Source organism: Pristis pectinata, chromosome 1 (genome assembly GCF_009764475.1).
Source record: "Pristis pectinata isolate sPriPec2 chromosome 1, sPriPec2.1.pri, whole genome shotgun sequence".
Taxonomy (NCBI): Eukaryota; Metazoa; Chordata; class Chondrichthyes; order Rhinopristiformes; family Pristidae; genus Pristis; species Pristis pectinata.
In genome coordinates, this window is record NC_067405.1 from 6,565,942 (window position 1) to 6,582,151 (window position 16,210).

Genomic DNA, 16,210 nt, shown 5'->3' on the forward strand with positions numbered 1-16,210 from the left:
AGGAAAATATACTGGTAAGAGGAAAGAACTAACTGGATAGCTCTTTCAAAAGGCCAGCTCAAGGATAATTGATTGATTGACCCTCTCATTTGATGTACCTTTATCACTTCCAGCATGTAGGAAAACTTGGCAAAGATATCACTGGTAGCATTAACAAAGATGATCAATCTCTTTTTGGTGGTATCAGCTCAGGAACTCCAACTGGTTTTGGTGGCATTTGGCTAGCATTTCCACACCTTCCTGATTTTCTAATCATTCCTCCTGGAGATACGCCAGATATGTGAGGGGCTGGCTGTGATGTTTAATTGGCAGATTAACATGAACCTGAAGAATCACAACTGGATGAGATACCGCAGGGTTACCCATGCCAATGAACTGTAATTGAAATGGCACTGTGGGAGGACATTTAGCTCAACACGTCAGTACTAATTCTCTGTAAGGCACAGTAATGTAGCAGTTAGCGTAACGCTATTACAGCGCCAGAGACCCGGGTTCAAATCCGGCCACTGTCTGTAAGGAGTATGTACGTTCTCCCCATGTCTGCGTGGGTTTCCTCCAGGTGCTCCGGTTTCCTCCCACATTTCAAAGACGTACGGGTTAGGAAGCTGTGGGCATGCTATGTTGGCGCTGGAAGCATGGTGACATTTGCGGGCTGCCCCCAGAACACTCTACGCAAAAAGATGTATTTCACTGTGTGTTTCGATGTACGTGTGACTAACAAAGATATCTTAAATCTTATCTCAATTAGTCCACTGATTATATGGTCTATCCCAATAGCTCTGCAAATGTTTCCTTTCTAAATTAACATCCCTGGAATTAGCAATTTGAGAGAAGAAACAAAAGTGTTGAGACAAGTACTGGAAGGGAAAAGAGGGGAAGGCACTTGGAGGATCTTTTGGTTGGGAAAGGAAAGGGAGTGGGGGTGAGAGACAGGAGAAAGTACAGTTGAGTCCAAATAACACACTTCAACAAGTAACAAAACTTGTTTTGATGAAGGGACATTGATCTGAAGCTGTAACTCTGCTTCTCTCTTCACAGATGCTGACTGACTGCTGAGTATGTCCACTGTTTTCTGATTTTATTTAACAAGTTCCAAGAAACAGTAAAATTACAGGAAATTTCAATGGGATAAAACTCAAAATGAAGAGCCACAACACCGAGATGCAATTGAGACTCCATTCCTGAACTTCAGGGTGACCTACAAGGCAGTGCAAAAGGAACAATATACAGTTGGACCTGCTTCCTCTCAGATGAGAAGTTATACCAAAGTAAAAACTGAAAATGCTGGAAATATTTAAAAAGTCAGGCAGCATCTCTGGAGAGGGATGCAGAGTCAATGTTTGAAAACTAAGAAAAGTTAGAAATCAAACATGCAGAGAAGGAGAAGGAGCGAATAACACAAAGGAAACATCTGTGATAAGTTGAGACCAAGAGAGACTGAATGACAAGCAGAGGTGATGAATTTTAGAGACGGTATTGTAGTTAATCACCGCTGATCTGTTGGGAGGAGATGCAAAGAGAACAAAGGAGTGAGAAAAAATACTAAACTGTGAGATATAAAGCACTGGAATTGCAGGAAATCTACAATTAGAGACAATCCCCTGAGACCCGCAAAGTTAAGTAGTATCTGTGGAGAAATAAAGGTAGAGTTAACTTTGTAGGCTGATGACCTTTCATCAGAACTGACTGGTTCTGATACAAACTGGAAAGGTTGGTTATCTGAAATCGATGAATTTAATGTCAAGTCAAGTTAAGAGTCCATTTAGAGAGCTATGGGCCAAAGGCGGGAAGATGGTACTAGGTCGCTGGGCAACACAGTCGGCATGGACGAGTTGGGTTGAAGGGCCTGTTTCCGTGCTGTAGGACTCTAGTTGGAAGATGAGATGCCGTTCCTCGAGCTTCTGTTGGGCTTTGTTTGCAAAGCACAGGAGGCCAAAAAAGAGTAGGAAGGAGAATTAAAAGTGACAGGGAACTGGTAGCTCAGAGTCAGCTTGTGTACTGAACTGGGGTGTTCTACAAAGCAGTCACCCCATTTGCATTTGGCTTCTCCAGTGAAAAGGAGACCACGTTGCAAGCACTAAGTGCAGTACAAATGAATTGCTACTTTACCCAGGAGTGTGTGGGTCCCTCTACAGTGGGAGGGGAAGCATCTCCTGTGGTGTAGTGGGAAGGAAAGTGGGCGTTTGTGGAGATGGAAGAGTGAACAAGGGAATTGCAGACAGAACAGTCCCTTTGAAATGCTGAAAAGGAAGATGAGTGCTGCAGCCACTAATTATTTACCTATTATTATTTGTTAATTATACTTATAAACTTATTAATTACCACATTTTATTATAGGAGCTTGCAGTGCACAAGTAAGCTATTCCATTTCCCTCCACTGCTAAAGAAACTACCTATACTGAGCCCAGCACATGGATGAAGCAACACACACAAGAACGCTGGAGGAACTCAGCAGGTCAGGCAGCATCTATGGAGGCCGAGACCCTTCATCGGGACTGGAAAGGAAGAGGGCAGAAGCCTGAATAAGAAGGTGGGGGGGGGGGGGTGGGGGGAGGGGGGGGAGAGGGGAGGAGGGGGGAGAGGGGAGGAGGGGGGAGGGGGAGGGGGAGGGGAGGGGGAGGGGAGGGGGAGGGGGGAGGGGGAGGGGAGGAGGGGGAGGGGTGGAGGAGGGGGAGGGGAGGGGGCAGGGGTGGAGGAGGGGGAGAGGAGGGGGAGGGGAGGAGGGGGATGGGGGGAGGAGGGGGAGGGGGGAGGAGGGGGAGGGGGGAGGAGGGGGAGGGGGGAGGAGGGGGAGAGGAGGGGAGGGGAGGAGGGGAGGGGGAGGAGGGGAGGGGGAGGAGGGGAGGGGGAGGAGGGGAGGGGGAGGAGGGGGAGGGGGAGGAGGGGGAGGGGAGGGGGAGGAGGGGGAGGGGAGGGGGAGGAGGGGGAGGGGAGGGGGAGGAGGGGGAGGGGTGGAGGAGGGGAGGAGGGGGAGCACTGGCTGGCAGGTGACAGGTGAGTCCAGGTGAGAGGGGGAAGGTAGGTGGGTGGGGGAGGGGGGATGAGATGCAAGAAGCTGGGAGGTGAGAGGTGGAAGAGGCAAAGGGCTGAAAGAATCTGGCAGCAGAGGACAGTGGACCATGGAGAAAAAGGAAAGGTGGGGAATAGATGGGCAGGTCATGAGGGCGGGGGAAGGGAAAGGGAAGGGGTGAGGGGGCCACAGGAATGAGGGAAAACAAAGGGGGGGGAAGGGGAGAAAGAAAAAAGGGGGAGGGAAGAGTTGAGGCCGTCGGGTTGGACCCTACCAAGGCGGAATATGGGGTGTTGTTCCTCCAACCTACGTCTGGCCTCAACATGGCAGTAGAGGAGGCTGTGGGTAGACATGTCGGTATGGGAGTGCGAGGTGGAATTGAAATGGGTGGCCACCAGGAGGTCCTCGCTTTTGCGACGGACGGAGCGAAGGTGCTCGACGAAGCGGGTCACCCAATCTGCGTCGGGTCTCACTGATGTACAGGAGGCCTCACCGGGAGCACCGGATCCAATAAATGACACCCTCGGACTCACAGGTGAAGCGCTGCCTCACCTGGAAGGACTGTCTAGGGCCCTGAATGGTGGTGAGGGAAGACGTGCAGGGACAGGCGTAGCACTTAGTACAGTTGCAGGGGATAAGTGCCAGGAGGGTCATCAGTGGGAACAAGGAAGTCACGGAGAGAACGGGGAGAGCTCCAAAACTCTGTCAACTGTTTATTTCCCTCCATAGATGCTGCCTGACCTGCTGAGTTCCTCCAGCATTTTGTATGTTGCTCCAGATTCCAGCATCTGCAAAACCTCGTGTCTACAAAGATGATGCAACCAATGATGAAGGCATTCCAGCATCTGCAATTCTGGAGTTTTGGAGCTCTCCCCTTTCTGGATCTATTGGTCTCCATCTCTGGAGACAGATTAACCATAGACATCTTTTACAAACCCACTGACTCTCACAGTTACCTTGACGACACCTCTTTCCACCCTGTCACTTGCAAGGATGCTCTCCCCTTCTCCCACTCCCTCCACTTCCGCTGCATCTGCTCCCATGACGAGGCTTTCCGTTCCAGGACATCCAAGATGTCCTTTTTTTCCAGTAAGCAGGGTTTCCCTTCCACCACCATCAATGCAGCCCTCACCCACATCTCCTCGTGTCTACAAAGATGATGCAACCAATGATGAAGGCGTGCCAGCATCTGTACTTTCTTAGAAGTTTACGGAGATTCGGCATGTCATCAAAGGCTCTGACAAACTTCTACAGATGTACAGTGGAAAGAAGGCCTGGTATGGAAACTCCAATGCACAGGAATGCAAGAGGCTACAGAGAGTGGTGGACTTAAGCCAGTTCCATCATGGGTACAGCTCTCCCCACCATCGAGGACATCTACAAGAGGTGATGTCTCGGGAAGGCAACATCAATCATTGGGGACCCCCACCATCCGGGCCGTGCCCTCTTCTTGTTGCTGTCATCAGGCAGGAGGTCCAGGAGCCTGAAGACCCGAACCTCAAGGTTCAACGACAGCTTCTTCCTCACTGCTATTGTTCTTGAAGCGACCTGAAAAACCCTAACACTACCTCAGACTATGTTTCTTTCCCTCTCTCTCTCAACTTGCACGAAGGTCTGAATGCTTATTTTCTTGTGTAAGTTATGTCAATGTGTTTGTGTTAACTTATGTTTGTCATGTCTGGAATGTACGGTGCTGTTGCTGCAAAAAGATAGTTTTCATGGCATTTATACCCTGTGTATATATGCCTATTACAATGAAATTCAAGTTCAAAGCTCTTTGGAACGTCCCGAGAATGACTGAAGGCACTGAAGAAAGTCAAATGCTTTCTTTCTTTAGGATCTGAAAAAGCAAAGGCAAGGCTGGTAGAAATGTTGCGCACTCACCATCGATATTAGAAAAAGGTCAGATGAAGAGATCTGCTGCAGGTACTCAGGGTTTCGATGTCGAAGCCGTTCAATATAGACAAGAGCAAGCATCATTGCACAAGGTGAGATACAGGCCTCCCTATGGAAAAAAGCAGAGATCACCAGCTTACAGAATTATTTCTGAGGATGTAAGAGGATAGATGGGGTACTCCCTTAATTTACATGAATTTTTTAACATCATTGCCCACACTGTGCTGAAATTATATTATTGACCATTTTCATACAAGATTTTTGGCAGTTAGTCCCACATCTTTAAATGAATTTAGCAAAGCTAGAAGGTTTAATGAGAAGGTCTACCATAAGCTCTTTATTGGCGCAGCCAAGCAATGCAGACGTACCAGAAATGCGTAAAAAAAATAAATTACCCACTCATTAGCCGAGGGCAAGAGCTTCTTCCCTGCCTTACAATGTGGCAAGCAACTCACTCATGCATTGTTACATGAACATCTCCAATCATTGTCACTTTCTATCACATGTCTTCAACATTAAATTGAAAGGGTCCTGATAAATATCTAAAAACATTCATTGTATAAAAAGACATATGACTTTCCCCCCGCCAAATCGGTCTCATGTTTGTACTCTTACCTAAATAGTGGGTATCACTGGTGCAGACTGCTGATGGCAGGGTCCTCTGTGTTGGGAGGAATAACTAACAGCAGGTCTAGTTCTATTTTGCATAAGGAATTGAATCAGATCAGGTACACCCAATTTTGGCCACTAAGGTACAAGAGAGGCACCATAGTCACAGTACAGAGGAAGTGTGAAGCTGATTCCAAGTCTTAAAGATTTGTTGAAAGATTTGGCATCACAAGTAGACAGGGTGGTGAAAAGGGTGTCTAGTACACTGGCCTTCATCAGTCAGGGCATTGTATAGGAGTTGGGACGTAATGTTCCAGTTGTATAAGTCATTGGTGAGGCCACATGAAGTATGGTGTACAGTTTTTGTTACCCTGTTATAGGAAGGACATGGTTAAATTGGAAAGAGTGCAGAAAAGATTTACAAGGATGTTGCCAGAACTAGAGGGCCTGAGTTACAGGGAGAGGTTGGCCAGGCTAGGTCTTTATTCCTTGGGACATAGGAGAATGAAGGGGCGACCTTATAGAAATGTTTAAAATTATGAGAGGATGGTAAGATGGATTATAAGATGGACGGTAACAGTCTTCTCCCCAGGGTAGGGGAGTCCAAAACTAAGGAGCAAAGATTTAGGGTGAGGGCAAATATTTAAAAAGGGGCAACTTTTTCCACACAGATGGTGGTGAGTATATGGAATGAGCTGCTAGAGGAAGTGGTTGAGGCAGGTACAATAGTATCAGTTAAAAAGCACTTGGATAGATACATTGAGGGGAGGGAGGGATATGGGGTGAACACAGGAAATTGGGACTATCTGGGTGAGCACCATAGTTGGCATGGACTTGTTGGGCCAAAGGGTCTGTATCCATGCTGTATTACTCTATGACTCTATTTCGATTATGAGGAAGGACTGTACAAATAGGAAAAAGCCCGACTGATCTTATAGACAGTTAATGAGAAAATTAATTTAAATGAAGGAGCAGTGGGTCACAGGTTCAAATTAGCTCAAAGAAAATGTTGATCAGAAATTCTTCATGCGCAGTGTTTGACTCCTGGAACAGATTTTGAATAGAACAGTGGCAGGAAAAGTGCTGCAATCATCAAAACCCACTGACCCTACAACAATGGCCCTTTATTGTCTTTCTGGATCAATGAGCTGGAGCGAGTCAGTTAGCCTCTTCGATGTCATGAATGAAACGTCAACATTTATAAAGGATCATTGCTGATCAGCATTCAGTAGGGAAAGAGGTCAACAGTTATGGGAACAAACTTTGGTAACATCATAACACCCATCTTAATAGTTCACTTGCAATTGAAAGCCTTTATACTATTTGATGTCGAATGATAGTATGCAGTAGAACAGGGTTTATCACCCCTCCCCTAAAAATACAGAGCTCTATGTTTCCCTAAAACATACAGTAACCTCAATAATTCAATATTAGTTAACAAAAATCATCCCCCAGTCACTCAATCACTTTCCAGCTCTCTGAATTAAACCATGGTTTGCTTTCAATGGATTACTTGCTTGTTTGCTTCAGAAAGCCAACCTAGAGAGCAGGCAGCAACTGACTGCAAGGAAAATACCACTTTGGGGTAAAATATTCACGAGGAATTGCGATGCAAGATTCCAAAGAAAAAATATGATGGGGCACTACAGAAGGTAAACCAAAACAGCTGGCACAGTTGCTGGTGGACGAGGGCAGTCGTTCTTGGTAAGAGTAGTGTCCGAAAAGAAAACAGGTCACTAACAAATCACATTGGAGACACAAGAGAGACTGCAGATGCCGGAAATCTGGAGCAACACATAAAATGCTGGAGAAACTCAGCGGGTCAGGCAGCATCTGTGGAGGGAAATGGACAGTCAATGTTTCGGGTTGAGACCCTTCATCAGGACTGGAAAGAGGGGAGTTATCCAGTATAAAAAGGTGGGGGGGGGGGGAAGGGGTGGAGCAAGAGCTGGTGGGTGATAGGTGGGTGCGGGGGGAGGTGGGGGGGGTGATAGGCAGGTGAGGGAGGGGGAGAGTGGGAATGTCAGAAGCAGGGAGGTGATAGGTAGAAGTGACAAAGGGCTGGAGAAGACGGAATCGGGTGGGAGAGGACAGTGGACCACAGAATAAAGGGAAGGAGGTGAGGAGGGGAACCAGAGGGAGGAATGTGTGGGTGATGGACAGATTGAGAGGGCAGGGGAGGGGAAAGAGATGGAGTGATGGGGGCCGGTGGGATAAGGGAAAAAAAAGGGGATATACAGAGGAGTAGTCACCGCAAGTTAAAAGAAATTGATGTTCATGCCATCAGGTTTACTGTAAATACCTGGGATCCTTGGTTGGGCCAAACTGGGAGGCCTGGAAACAGAGCTGGAATAAATACAATAAACTCTCAATTAAATTTTGAAGTTACCTCGCCACATGAGCTGCATATTTCTTCCGGAGTTTTCTGATCGGGCTCGGTGCTGATTTCTGAAGCAGTTCGACTGCAATATCTAAAGAGACAGAAGTTTTGAATTACACCACTGTTTCGAGTGCTTTAAGAGCCCATCAGTAACACAAAGTTTGTGGCACTAGGACTCAATATTGTATCAGCAACTTTGCTGCAGCAACGATGAAATGCAACAACTACATAGCATGCTCACAAAAACGGTACAAAGATAATGGTCAGGTAAGTTCTTGATCAGCATTGATCAATGTTGGCCAAGAAATCAAGAACTCCTCTTCTTCAAGATACTCTGACAGATCTATACGCTGAGATGGAAGATATCTTCATTTAACGTCTTTAGTTGGCATAAATTCATTATCACTTGCATTCTGCTCCCTATTTATAGGACAGTAAATCCTATTGAAGTGTTTGATGGTTTTATCTATTTCTACCCATGCTTTTAAATCCACATTTTTGACGTTTTTCCCATTAATGAGTATTCCTCTTCCCTGTGCTATATTGCATTTGCTCCTGAAGTGTCATTTCTTTGACCTGCTCCTTCACACTTGCTGAGCATCCTACTCTTTTGCCATTGGCAGGTTTTCAGATTTCACTACGTGCCCTCAGGTCCTGGTCATCTAGACAAACATAGAAACCAAAACTGACTCTTGGGATGGACCTCCATCCTTTCTCTATGAACAAAGCTCATTTATCTCACATCTTGGTTTCCAGTCTATTGATTAACTTTCCATCCATTACTGCATTTCCTTTAATACCTGAATGTATCAAAACTCCACATACCTGTGCTGGTTGCCCTCAATAATCAATCTATTGCACTTTTTTTTTCCTGAGAGCTCCCAGACTTAGAATAGTCAAGTAAAATTGCTACCATTAATTTATAAAATAAAGTTACTGAATGTGGGATCATAGTTTTCTCAATTGTAAAGAAAGCCAAGTGAAAATACAAAGCCTGCAATTTAGGTCATAAATATATGGTCAAGGAAAAGTCAGACCACAGAAAATATGGCTCTTCAAACCTGCACACCCATTCAGTAAAGTCATGGCTGATGTCGTGTTTCCTGACAATGAAGAAGGCCATTCAGCCCATCAAGTCTATGCTGGCAATCCCATCAGTCCCATTCCCCCACTTATTTCCTTGTAATCTAATTCTCTCACATGCCCATCAACACCCCCACCAATTCTCCTGCCACCCTCCTACACTAGGGGTAATTTACAGGAGCCAATTAAACTTTGGGACCTGGAGGAAACTGGAGCACCCAGTGGAAACCCAAGTCACAGGGAGTGCATGATAACTCCACCCAGACAGCACTCAAGATAGGGATCAAAGGCAGGGCACTGAGGCTAAGCAGCAGCAGCACTAACTGTTGTACCACTGTGATGTCCTTAAATCTTGGCCTAAAAACTTTACTACCTGGTCCCCATGATCCCCCTACAGAACTAAAATCTATCTGCTCACCTTATCCTTTAATATATTCAACTCAGTCTCTACAGCTCTGGAATAGCGAATTTCAAAGATTATGACAACCGCAGAAGAAATTCCTCATCTCCTTCTTAATGGATTACCCCTTCTTCTGAAAATATATTTCAGTTTATAGAGACAAAACATCTTCACAGCAGCTATCTTGTCAAGCCCCTTCCAGAATCTTTCATACCAGGAGTTAGCCTAGTGAACCTTTTTTTGGACTGCCTCAAAGGCAAGTGTATCCCCCTTTAAAAAAGTAGACCAACACTGCATGCAATGCTCCAGGTGTGGTCTCACCAAACCCTACACAGTTGTTGCAAGACACCCCTAATCTTATATTCCATCCCTCTTGTAGTGACGGTCGACATTCAATTTGACCTCTAAATTAATCACCGTGTCTGCAAGCTAACTGCGTGTGCCAGAAATAATGATACTCAGATCTATCTGCACAGAGAATTGAATGAAAGACCAATTTTTTTTTTGGCTGAGGGATGCTGTTGTTAAGGACACCCTGTCCTTGTTTGAATAGTACATATCCTTAAAGCTGTGTAAGCACATGCTCCATATAATACCTTTAGTTTCTGGCTATGGTCTCCCTCCCTATTAGCCACGTACTCAACTAATCCACATTGTAAAATAACAGTGGTGGCTTGTAGAGGCAGTGGTACTGCTTCAGATGAGTTGAGATAGTGCCTTACCTTCTACAGAGGGTGCACAGCAGAATTCTATAGTCCCTCTGGAGTGGCAGAGGCTGAGGGGTGATCTGTTGGAAGTGTATAAAATTATGAGGGGCATAGATAGGGTGGACAAGCGATATCTTGTGGCACGGTGGCATAGTGGTTAGTGTAATGCTATTGCAGCGCCAGCGACCTGGGGTCAATTCCCGCTGCTGCCTGTAAAGAGTTTGTATGTTCTCCCCATGTCTGCGTGGGTTTCCTCCAGGTGCTCCAGTCTCCTCCCACATTCCAAAGACGTACGGGTTAGGAGCTGTGGGCATGCTATGTTGGTGCTGGAAGAGTGGCGACACTTGCGGGCTGCCCCCAGCACATTCTTAGCAACGCAAAAAGACGCATTTCACTGTGTGTTTCGATATACATGTGGCTAATAAATAAATATCTTATTTTATTTAAATAGGAGTAGAAGGGAGGAATTAAGCCTGTAAGTAGTTAATACGAAGGTTGGACTGAGGGACATAAGCAGTTAAATAATTCTGCACCTCCAGGAAAGATCATGATAGAGTAGATGACCGTGCAATACAATACAAAGTATAAAGAACTTGCATTCATATATCATGTTTGTGTCCTTAGGACATCCAAAAAGTTTCACAATAACTAGATCACCCTTGAAGAGCAATCATTGCAAACTTGATACTGTCTCAGAAAGAGAATTGAATGAAAGACCAATTTTTTTTTGGCTGAGGGATGCTGTTGTTAAGGACACCCTGTCCTTGTTTGAATAGTACATATCCTTAAAGCTGTGTAAGCACATGCTCCATATAATACCTTTAGTTTCTGGCTATGGTCTCCCTCCCTATTAGCCACGTACTCAACTAGTCCACATTGTAAAATAACAGTGGTGGCTTGTAGAGGCAGTGGTATCTGTTTTCTGCCAGGACTACTACTGCTTCAGATGAGTTGAGATAGTGCCTTACCTTCTACAGAGGGTACAGCAGAGACTGCTAACATGGAATTGACTGATAATTGACATGCTAACGCATCATGGGACCAATACAGCATTCTTCAACATTTGCTGAGTCAAATGCATACTAGACTTTGAATTTAAGTGATCACTGAACTTCTCTCTTCAATACTCTTTTTTAAACTTTTTCCAGATTCTCATGCTGGGATTGGTATACCCACACCAAATTACAGCTTTTCTTTCCAAGACTTCTTTGAAAATGCAAATAAGACAACATACATCTCTATCCTTAATTTCAGTAACAACTGTATTAAAAAAAATAACTTTTTTTTAAAATTCAACAATTTGCTCAATTGTAGAAGTCATTCATTTATTTTATTTTTGCTTTATGGTGGTCCACAGTATCTATAATGTGTTTAAAGTCTTATTAATTTATTCAGGGAGATGCAAGTCCTAGTCAAAGCCAATGTTTATTGCCTTTCCATAAGTGGTCTTTTAAAAGAGGTGGTGCACAAGAAGTTCTTGATCAGTAGGGACTTTCAGAGAGTCAATCAAATTGCTGTGCATCCGCTGTCATATAATTGGCCAAACCAGCCAATTCCTTTCCCTATATATTAGTGAACCAGATGGGCTTCTATGACAAGTAGACAGTTTTGTGATCACCATTATTGCTTCCAGTCTCTCTCTCCAAATGTCCTCTAATTTAAATACTCTGAACGGTGCAATGGTGTGAATGTTCTGTATGCATCACATTTACTTCACTCACATTTTCTCGATTAGACCTTGCCTTCAATTAACATTATCGGCAGGCACGGTAGTGTAGCGGTTAGCTTAACGCTTTACAGCGCCAGCGACCCAGGTTCAATTCCGGCCGCTGTCTGTAAGGAGTTTGTACGTTCTCCCCATGTCTGCGTGGGTTTCCTTCGGGTGCTCCGGTTTCCTCCCATGTTCCAAAGATGTACGGGTTAGGAGCTGTGGGCATGCTGTGTTGGCACTGGAAGCGTGGTGACACTTGCAAAAGATGCATTTCACTGTGTGTTTTGATGTACATGTGACTAATAAAGATATCTCATCTTATCTTAGTTTCTCTCTCCAAATGTCCTCTAATTTAAATACTCTGAACGGTGCAATGGTGTGAGTGTTCCATATGCATCACATTTACTTCACTCACATTTTCTAGATTAGAATTTTAAAAGTTTAAAAAAAATTTTTTTTATTTACAGCGTGGTAACAGGCCCTTCCGGCCCAACGAGTCTGCGCCGCCCATTTTAAACCTACCTGTACATCTTTGCAATGTGGGAGGAAACCGGAGCACCCGGAGGAAACCCACGCAGACACAGGAGAACGTACAAACTCCTTACAGACAGTGACGGGAATTGAACCCTGATCGCTGGCGCTGTAATAGTGTTGCGCTAACCGCTACGCTACCGTGCCACCCATTATGCCTTCATTTAACCTTGCCTTCAATTAACATCACAGGGAATCCACTCAAGGTCCACAATCACTTCAAGCTATGCAAACCCACAGAGAATTAGAATTCTGTGAGCAACTGCTAGAGTGCAAGTGGTGTCAACTTTTAGACAAGGCATTAGACGGATCCAATTTGCTCAGGTTGACATGAAAGACCTCACAGGCTCAGTACTTCTCCGTGTGTCTTGGCCAATATTTATCCCATAACTTGTACTGCCAAAAGTTGATTGCTGATGGGAAGACCATGCTGTGGACAAGCTGGATGCCTTGCTTGTGTGCATGGCAAAACTGATTACTAAAGAGTAATTCAATGTCTGTGAAATATGTTTGACTGTTCAAGAATTCAAAAGCTATTTATAAATGTTAATTCCTTCTCTCTCAGAATTTCATTATAATTAAATGGACAAATCTATGAAAAGGAATTCTGTTTGGAAGAAACTGTCTAAGCTCTTACACCAAGTGTCACCTCAGCAGCTGATGATCAGGCAACTACTAATGGATAACCACTACGTAAACACTAAAGCAGCATTGATATTATTATGCTTGACATAACATAGAATACCACCCCTAGGCTGCACCAAAACTGTTGTGTCACTAAACAATCACTGGTACATGTAAGCTAGCATCTTTGGTTGCCCGCTTCTTTTATGTACTTTGTAGGCACAAAATAACATGGATTCTGAATTGCTGCTTTGTGTACCCTTTCGCACAACAGAGGGATAAACTGTGGTCAGATAATTGAAGGTACAACCAGAAACTTTGAACAACTCCCTCTCCAACAGGTATTTATATAACACCATTAAAACATCCCAAGGCCCTCTTGTAGCTGCTGGGGCTCTGAGATTTGCCCTCAACACTTGCTACTACTCTTACTGGAAATACATTCAAGGAAAGAATCAAAACCTTGTGTGAGTAGCAGTGTGTACACACATACCAGTGACAGGACAGGACAGAGCGTCCATGTTGTAGTCTATGTCTCGACCATAGTAGAGCCGCTTTTTCACTCTCTCTGTTATCTTGCTGTGGCCAGGAAGGAGCTGCAGAGAGCAGAAATAATTCCAAGTATGAGCTGACAGAATCCTTGTGATCTTTTTAGTAAAAAAAAGTGCAACATTAAAAAATATTCAGTTTTATAATAAATCTCAGGATGCTAAAGCTACCTTTTTTTCTGACAGAAGTTTTCTGACAGAGTTGTTGGAGCCTTAAACCAACATTATTTAAAGTACCATTAACAGGAAGAACGTCACCGTGATGCTTCACAGATCAGCGAACGAACAGAAGGTAATACTGAACTCAGTTCTGGTCACCTCACTATAGGAAGGATGTGGAAGCTTTAGAGAGGGTGCAGAGAAGATTTACCAGGATGCCGCCTGGATTAGAGAACATGTCTTATTAGGAAAGGTTGAGTGAGCTAGGGCTTTTCTCTTTGGAGCAATGCAGAATGAGAGGCAACTTGATAGAGGTGTACAAGATTATGAGGGGCATAGATAGAGTGGACAGCCAGCACCTTTTCCCCAGGGTGGCAATGGCCAATAACAGAGGACATCCGTTTAAGGCCAGAGGAGGAATGTTCAGGGGAGATGTCAGAGGTAGGTTCTTTACGCAGAATGGTGCGTGCCTGGAACGCACTGCCGGGGGTGGTGGTAGAGGCTGATACAATAGGGACATTTAAAAGGCTCTTAGATAGGCACACGGAAGTAAGAAAAGTGGAGGGTTATGGGCTGTGAAGGAGGAAAGGGTTAGATTGATCATGGAGGAGGTGTTCATATAGTTCAACACAACAATGTGGGCCGAAGGGCCTGTTCTGTGCTGTACTGTTCCATGTTCTAAACCACACAAGAAGAACAAACTTTGGGAAGGATGCAGATTGCCAGCTGGCTTCAGCACAGATGGAGAGTAGAGAACCTAACTATTCACAGCAGAAGATGTTGGGTGGTGGCATTCCACAAGGATCAGTTCTGGACCTTTCCAACGATCAAGACCTCAGACTGTATAAAACCTTATAAAACTCTAGTCAGGCCGCATCTGGAGTACTGCATTCAATTCTGGTTGTCCCATTACAGGAAGGACTTGGAGGCTTTGGAGAGGGAGCAGAAGAGGTTTACCAGGATGCCACCTGGATTAGAGGGCATGTGCTATAAGGAGAGGTTGAACAAACTTGGGTTGTTTTCTCTGGAGCAGCGGAGGTTAAGGGAAGACCTGATAGAGGTTTATAAGATCATAAGAGGCATAGATAGATAGCCGGTATCATTTTCCCAGGGTTAAAATGCCTAATACCAGAGGGCATGCATTTAAGGTGAGAGGGGGTAAAGTGAAATGTGTGGGGCAAGTCCTTTTTTTTTGCACAGAGAGTGGTGGGTGCCTGGAATGCACTGCCAGGGGTGGTGGTGGAGGCAAATCCGATAGAGGCATTCAAGAGGCTCTCAGATAGGCGCATGAATGTGCAGGAAATGGAGGGATATGGACATTGTGCAGGCAGAAGTTATTAGTCTAGTTGGGCATTTGATCACTAATTTAGTTAGTTCAGCACAACATTGTGGGCCAAAGAGCCTGTTCCTGTGCTGTACTGTGTTCTATGTTCTAAACCCACCACAGTGCTTATCGTCTTCCAGGTAGCTGTGATCTTTGCCCTCCTGAAGCAGAAACACCAGCATGGACTGATTGGGCTCAATGAACTGTTTCTGTGCTACTTGTCCTATGTATGTGGTCCCAGAGGTACAGTAAAGATTTATCAGAGAAGTTCCAGTGATGAGGGACTTCAGCTATAGGATTAGACAGGAAAAGCTGTTATCTTTAGAGCAAAGAAATCGAGTGCAGATTTGAGAAAAATGCAAAGATTCTAACTAGGGTAGGATAAAAAGAGGGAAGCCGAAAATAGAGATAGCAGTAGGTTCAAGGACCAGGGGAAATGGACATAAAATTCTCCTTGTACCTTTTGCTTAGAATGTAAAAAACACACAGTAGTAATGCTCCAGGACTCGTTTAAAGATTGTGCTGAAAAGAGAATTAGTGCTTTCAAGTTGAATAGACACTTGAATGAAAATAATCTGCAGGGTTATGGAAGTAGAGTGGTGGAATGCAACTGGTTGGATTGCTATATCAGGAACCAGTCAATGGGCTGAATGGCCCCCTTCTGTGCCTAAACAATTCTGTGAATCTGTCACTAGATAACCAAAAACTTGGCCTGAGGTACATAGTGAAGTACATAAGAAAAGAGACATGATCTCATTGAAACATATGAAATTCTTATGAGGCTCGACGAGGTAGATGCAGGGATAAAGTTTCTCTGACTGAAACATCTGGAGCAATAAGGGGATTGGTGGGGGAGGGAGGGAGGGGTGGAGGGTTGTGAGAAAGAGACAATGAGACATGCAGAGCCAGGAAATGTCAGCACTTGGTTGCTGGTGGAACAACATGAAATAGGGGTGCTCAAGAGACCAGAACAGGAGCCTTGTCATTAAACTACGGAGTAATCACCTTCATCAAAGCAGGTCTTCGACCTGAAACGTTGGCTCTGTTTCTCTTCCCACGTAAGCAGCCTGGCCTGCTGAGAATTTCCAGGATCTGTAGTTTTTTTATTATTAATTCCGTCACCATCTTTACTCAAAATGCACAAACTCTTCATAAGTGTTCACCATTCACAGGGAGCACAGGACGTGAACAACAGACAAGAATTTTAGTAACAGTCTGTTGCCTGCAG

At 44.7% G+C, this 16,210-nt stretch overlaps 1 protein-coding gene across 2 annotated transcripts in view; it reads right to left on the minus strand.

The window, feature by feature from the left end:
• Nucleotides 1–16,210, minus strand: part of cnppd1 (cyclin Pas1/PHO80 domain containing 1) — a 44,803-nt gene that overhangs the window by 16,410 nt on the left and 12,183 nt on the right. Inside the window, exons 2-4 of one of the 2 annotated variants that reach the window (XM_052027451.1) lie at nucleotides 13,445–13,547; nucleotides 7,905–7,986; nucleotides 4,895–5,015 (exon numbers count right to left, since the gene is read on the minus strand). In XM_052027451.1, the coding sequence (XP_051883411.1) occupies nucleotides 4,895–5,015; nucleotides 7,905–7,986; nucleotides 13,445–13,547 (306 nt within the window). Of the gene's footprint in view, nucleotides 1–4,894; nucleotides 5,016–7,904; nucleotides 7,987–10,100; nucleotides 10,208–13,444; nucleotides 13,548–16,210 lie in introns of those variants that run through there. The other variant, XM_052027528.1, reaches the window with a different exon arrangement.